At 53.4% G+C, this 6568-nt stretch overlaps 1 protein-coding gene across 1 annotated transcript; it reads right to left on the bottom strand.

The window, feature by feature from the left end:
- On the bottom strand, positions 1-3406 carry LOC142909001 (uncharacterized). The gene is made up of 3 exons (XM_076059678.1): positions 2996-3406; positions 2133-2218; positions 1-1004 (listed from the first exon to the last, which is right to left on the bottom strand). The coding sequence occupies exons 2-3, from the start codon at positions 2208-2210 to the stop codon at positions 9-11; spliced, it is 1074 nt and encodes a 357-aa protein (XP_075915793.1). The 5' UTR covers positions 2211-2218; positions 2996-3406; the 3' UTR covers positions 1-8.
- Positions 3407-6568: the final 3162 nt, after the last annotated feature.

Raw genomic sequence — 6568 nt, 5'->3', positions numbered from 1 at the left:
AACGAGGTTCAAATGGTGGAACAAAACGTTAATTTAGTGTAGTGTATAGTGTAGTGTATAGTGTAATGTAGTGTGTAGTGTAGTGTGTAGTATATAGTGTAGTGTAGTGTATAGTGTAGTGTATAGTGTAGTGTATAGTAGTGTATAGTAGTGTATAGTGTAGTGTATAGTGTAGTGTATAGTGTAGTGTATAGTAGTGTAGTGTATAGTAGTGTAGTGTATAGTGTAGTGTATAGTAGTGTATAGTAGTGTAGCGTATAGTAGTGTATAGTAGTGTATAGTGTAGTGTATAGTGTAGTGTATAGTAGTGTAGTGCATAGTAGTGTATAGTAGTGTATAGTGTAGTGTATAGTAGTGTAGTGTATAGTGTAGTGTATAGTAATGTATAGTAGTGTAGTGTATAGTAATGTATAGTAGTGTAGTGTATAGTGTAGTGTATAGTGTAGTATATAGTGTAGTGTATAGTAGTGTAGTGTATAGTGTAGTGTATAGTGTAGTGTATAGTAGTGTAGTGTATAGTGTAGTGTATAGTAGTGTATAGTGTAGTGTATAGTGTAGTGTATAGTGTAGTGTATAGTGTAGTGTATAGTGTAGTGTATAGTGTAGTGTATAGTGTAGTGTATAGTGTAGTGTATATAGTAGTGTATAGTAGTGTAGTGTATAGTATAGTAGTGTATAGTATAGTAGTGTATAGTATAGTAGTGTATATAGTAGTGTATAGTAGTGTATAGTGTAGTGTATAGTATAGTATAGTAGTGTATAGTGTAGTGTATAGCGCAGCACGCGTGAGACCCACCCAGCTCCTCCCCCATGGCGCGCTGGCACGCCAGAAAGCCGTCACGGATGGCGTGGCAAACTCCCACGGGGTCGGCGGCGCCCCACAGCCCGGGCTGGGCGCGGATCGAGGGCCAGAGGCAGCGGCGGGCGAATCGAGCGGCCTGGGGGCCGCCGTGGCCGTCGAACACGGCCAGGAAGATGGCGTCCCCGTCGCCCTCGGTGGAGACCTGCGGGCACGGGGCGGCGAGGGGAACGTCACGTGACGCGAGCGGTGCATTGTGGGTCGGTCCTAGGCCTCGACCGGCGACCCGGCGGACAAAGAGGACAAAGATCCCCCGTGCAGCCTTGGCGGACCGTAGAGGCGAGTGCCGTTAGCGAGCGGCGCCAGCGATGGCCGCGAGGGCACACGAGGGGGTGGGTGGCCGGCACCACGCCCGGCCGCCTTTGTCTCCCCGGTGGCGATGTTCACGCACCGCACCGGGTACTCGTTTGAGGCCGAATCGACCTAGGGGGAGGCCCAGGACCGGTTCAGATAATCGCCACTGGGCGTTGGCCGTGAGCGGGAATCGAACTCGGGGTCGCCAGGTTCATAGTGCAGCGCGCTAACCGCTACACTATCGCTCCCCAAACACACAGAGACACACACACACAGACACACACAGAGACACACACACACAGACACACAGACACACACAGACACACACAGACACACAGACACACACAGACACACACAGACACACACACAGACACACACAGACACACACACAGACACACACAGAGACACACACAGACACACAGAGACACACATACACACAGACACACACAGAGACACACAGAGACACACAGACACACACAGACACACACAGAGAAACACAGAGACACACACAGACACACACACAGAGACACACACAGAGACACACACACAGACACACACACAGACACACACACAGACACACACAGACACACACACAGAGACACACACAGATACACACACAGACACACACACAGACACACACAGAGACACACACACAGAGACACACACACAGAGACACACACAGAGACACACACACAGAGACACACACACAGACAAACACAGAGACACACAGAGACACACACAGACACACACACAGAGACACACACACAGAGACACACACACAGAGACACACACAGACACACACAGAGACACACACACAGACAAACACAGAGACACACAGAGACACACACAGACACACACACAGAGACACACACACACAGAGACACACACACAGAGACACACACACAGAGACACACACAGACACACACAGAGACACACAGACACACACACACAGACACACACACACAGAGACTCCGCCCACCTCTGTGATGTCCTCCATGTAGCGCCGCCCCCCACGGTTGGAATCGGCGCTCACGATCAGCTTCAATGGGCTCGACATGGTGCAACCTTAACACACACACACAGACAGACACATACAGACACACAGAGACACACACACATACACACACACAGACACACACACAGAGACACACACACAGACACACACACAGACACACACACACAGACACACACACAGATACACAAACACAGATACACACAGACACACACACAAACACACACACACAACAACCTGTGTCTCTGTGTGTGTGTGTCTGTGTGTGTCTCTGGTGCAACCTTACCCCACACATACACACACAATAACCTGTGTGTGTCTGTGTGTGTGTTTGTGTGTGTGTCTCTGTGAGTCTGTGTGTGTCTGTGTGTCTCTGTGTGTGTCTGTGTGTGTCTGTGTGTGTGTCTCTGGTGCAACCTCACCCCCCACACACACACAACAACCTCTGTGTGTCTGTGTGTGTGTCTCTCTGTGTGGCTGTGTGTGTGTCTGTGTGTGTGTGTCTCTGGTGCAACCTCACCCCACACACACAACCACCTCTGTGTCTGTGTGTGTGTGTCTGTGTGTGTCTGTGTCTCTGTGTGTGTGTGTCTGTGGTGCAACCTTACCCCACACACACAACCTGTGTGTCTGTGTGTGTCTGTGTGTGTGTGTCTCTTGTGCAACCTCACCCCACACACACAACCTGTGTGTGTGTCTCTGTGTGTCTGTGTCTGTCTGTGTGTGTGTCTCTTGTGCAACCTCACCCCACACACACACACAACCTGTGTGTCTGTGTGTGTGTGTATGTCTGTGTGTGTGTAGTCGTGCTCTCACTGCGGGCTACTCACAACACTGATGACAAATGTCTCCGTGACTACCACGTTTTTGCCATCGTAAAATGACAGATTAATAATAAACAAAAATTAGGTTAATAATGAAAAATGACAGATTAATAATAAACACAAATTAGGTTAATAATGAAAAATGACAGATTAATGACAGACTCATAATGAACAATGACAGATTAATAATGAAAACCACAGACTAATCATGGAAAATGACAGATTAATAATAAACAGAAAAGCCTTAAAGCCCTAAGCGTGTTGTGGTGGCAGCAGCAGCAGTCACGAGACACACCACGTGACGTTGCCGGGGCAAGCCAGGGCAAGCCAGGGCAACACACGCCTCACACCACACACACAGCCTCACACTACACACAGCCTCACAGTACACACACAGCCTCACACTACACACACACAGCCTCACACTACACACAGCCTCACACTACACACACAGCCTCACACTACACAGCCCACACCACACACAGCCTCACACTACACACACACAGCCTCACACTACACACAGCCTCACACCACACACAGCCTCACACTACACACAGACTCACACCACACACAGCCTCACACTACACACACACAGCCTCACACCACACACACAGCCTCACACTACACAACGTGACGTCACCACGACGCTTGTGCCAGGCTAGGTGCACATTGAGGCAGTCACGTGGTGTGTCGAACGCCCGCTGGCAGGAGGTCACGGGGCAGACCCAGCAGGTGCCACGGGTGACCGAGATGAGTGGCTGATGCACCACCTGTGCCCCCTACTGTGCCAACCTGCTGTGCTTTAGCCACCCGGCGCTCCGCTCGTTGTTCTGAGCGTCGCTTCTCCACCCTTCGTTGTTGTTGGAGGGCGACTGCCTCCAACTACCCAGCAGCAGCAGCGTCCTTCACGAGCCTCCTCCACAGAGGTCACACTCCACACACACTCACTACCCCACAAAGCCCCGCCCCTCAAGGCTCCGCCCCCGCCCACAGCCCCGCCCACAGCCCCACCCACAGCCCCGCCCACAGCCCCGGTGCGTGACAGATGGAGGCTGCTGTTGTGTTCAGCTTGCAGGAGGAGAATCCCAAGAGCTGTGAAGCCTCTACAGGGAGCGTTTCCACGTCGCCGTGAAGATCTTTTAACAAACTCCCGAGCACAAGAAAGCTCATCCCGATCGAGTCGCTCACGTGTCCTGAAGAGATGTGAGCCACTCTCAAAGGGAACGCCGGTCTCATTTACACACCGACCCCCCTGGTTCCATCTGTGGGGGGCTAATGCCCCCCTCCACACTCCCCATTAGGTGGGGGGGGACTGATCTCCCCCTCCCCACTCCCCACTAGGTGGGGGGGGGGCTGATCTTCCCCTCCCCCCTCCCCCGCGAGCGGGTGGGGTGACATCAGCACCCCTCCACCCCCCCCACTCGCCGCTGGCGGCTGCTCAGAGTTAATTATTTATTTATACTAAGCCGTTGTGTCAACAGCCAACGGGCGCTGGACGGCCCTCCCCCACCCACGTGACCCCCCCACCCACGCGCGCGACCACCCACGCGCGTGGGTGCGGGCAGCCGTAGTAGGGTAGTTTAATATGCACGCGCTGGGTAAGCAATTAATTAATTAATCTCTGCACGCGCTCGGTAAGCACTTAATTAATTAATCTCTGCGCGCTCGCTTACGGTGAAAGTCAAACGTCCCTCTGTTTAATTAATTATTTACGGGTGCCTATGCTGATTAAAGCCACCCACACACACGCACAGCGTGGTACGCCGATCGCTGTCCCACCGCTCTTCACAAAGATCCCCCATATAGCCTTAACAGACTGTAGGGGCAAGTGCTGTTAGCGAGCAGCACCTATGAAGGCCGTAACCGCTCTTCACACATGCACACACACGCACACCGTCGTACGCCGATCGCTGTCCCACCGCTCTTCACACACACACGCACACACATGCGTCACAAAGTCAGTAGTCTGCGCTAAGATTTTTTTCCCGTGTATGTCCCCCTCCAGCCAGCAGCAGCCCTTCCTCCTCTCTCACCTACCCGTCTCAGAGTGCGTCCACCGCCTGAGCCCGAGCCGACCGAACTGACCTCCTTTGTCCGTGTCCGCCGCTCACCTCTGCGGCCGCTGCCGCCGCTGCCCAACGGGGCCGAGGGAGATGTTCTCTCTCTCTCGCCTTGGGGGACTTTGTCTCGTCGATCGCTCTCAGCTCCACCCTGCGGGCGTCCCGAGCGCGGACCCTGAGGACGGCTAACTTGTCTCCCGCCACCGCCGCCGCTCCAGAAGGACTCTGCCACAAATTCTCCCTCCTGCACCACCCTTATATATGTCCCAAGCCCCTTAACTCCGCCCCCCACCCCCCCCCCCCGGGTCATATGACGTCATCCTGTGCATCTAATCGAATCCCCCCCACCCCCTCCCCCGGGTCATGTGACATCATCCTGCGCATCCAATCGAATCCTCTTTGCGGCCGTTAGGAGCGCTCTGGCCGTTGGGGATGGGAGGAGGGGGTGGTCGCGTCATCCACCCCCCTCCCCATTGTCCCTCTCTCTGTGTGTCTACTTATTATCGGCCTGTTGCTTTAACCCTCCCAGCCCGCTGTTTACTCTGACGCTGGGTGCTGGATGAAGTTCCCACCACCCCCCCACGTGTTGTGTATGCTTCATCGCGGCCGGCCTGTAAAGCTCTAAGCTCTATGCCCCCCTTTTTTGTGGGGGGAGGGCGCCACATAATCCTGTCTGGGGGGGGCTCGGAAAATTTCCTGGTCCGGGGAAGCCGTGGAACGTCCCCGCTAGTGGGGTCCTCGGATGAAAACCCATCGTACCACGTGATCCCTGCTAGTGGGGTCTTCGGGTGAAAACCCATCATACCACGTGATCCCTGCTAGTGGGGTCCTCGGGTGAAAGCCCATCGTACCACATGATCCCTGCTAGCGGGGTCCTCGGGTGAAAACACATCGTACCACGTGATCCCTGCTAGCGGAGTCCTCGGGTGAAAACCCATCGTACCACGTGATCCCTGCTAGTGGGGTCTTCGGGTGAAAACCCATCGTACCAAGTGATCCCTCCTCGAGACCCTAGGGGGGTGCATGCGAGTGTTTAGTGGGGGCGTGCGTGCGTTCGTGGGGGGGGGGAGGCCGAGCTGCCCCGCTCCGGTGGCACCACACATCACGTCTTCCAATGCCAAACGAATCTTGTTCAGGGGCCTATAGCTTGGCCCCTGATCTAAGAGAGAATTAGACTGCTACGCGCTGAACTAGATCACGCGGACGAGACACTCTGGAAATCGCACTTAACAATGACGGGGGGGAAATAAAATGTCTACGTCTGATTGGGAACGTGTAGATAACGTGTCAGCTGAATGTAAAGATAACCTGATTTCCAAGTTCAACCTCCTTTCCAAGAAGAAGTCAGATCAACACGTTAAAAAGTTTGACGTTGACGAGGTTGTTATTAATCTTGAGTAATAGCCCTATTTGCAATGGTCTGAAGCCGGCTTTGGCTAACGGTTAAACTTTGTAGTCACCACAAACACAAACCAGCGGATGATATCGTTGCCCAGGTCCATGTCGCTCTTAAGGGTTT

Source organism: Petromyzon marinus, unplaced genomic scaffold, assembly GCF_048934315.1.
Source record: "Petromyzon marinus isolate PM22_M1 ecotype Great Lakes invasive population unplaced genomic scaffold, UKy_Petmar_22M1.pri1.0 PM_G_Scaffold_11, whole genome shotgun sequence".
NCBI lineage: Eukaryota > Metazoa > Chordata > Hyperoartia > Petromyzontiformes > Petromyzontidae > Petromyzon > Petromyzon marinus.
Note: the sequence above shows the minus strand (reverse complement) of the source record. Positions and strands in the feature narration are given on the sequence as shown.

Bases quoted from the DNA above. Each gene is read 5' to 3' on its own strand.
- LOC142909001 (XM_076059678.1), bottom strand. From the start codon at position 2,210: ATGTCGAGCCCATTGAAGCTGATCGTGAGCGCCGATTCCAACCGTGGG. The intron at 1,005-2,132 runs GTGGGCGGAGTC...CCGTGCCCGCAG, and splicing joins ACATGGAGGACATCACAGAG to GTCTCCACCGAGGGCGACGG.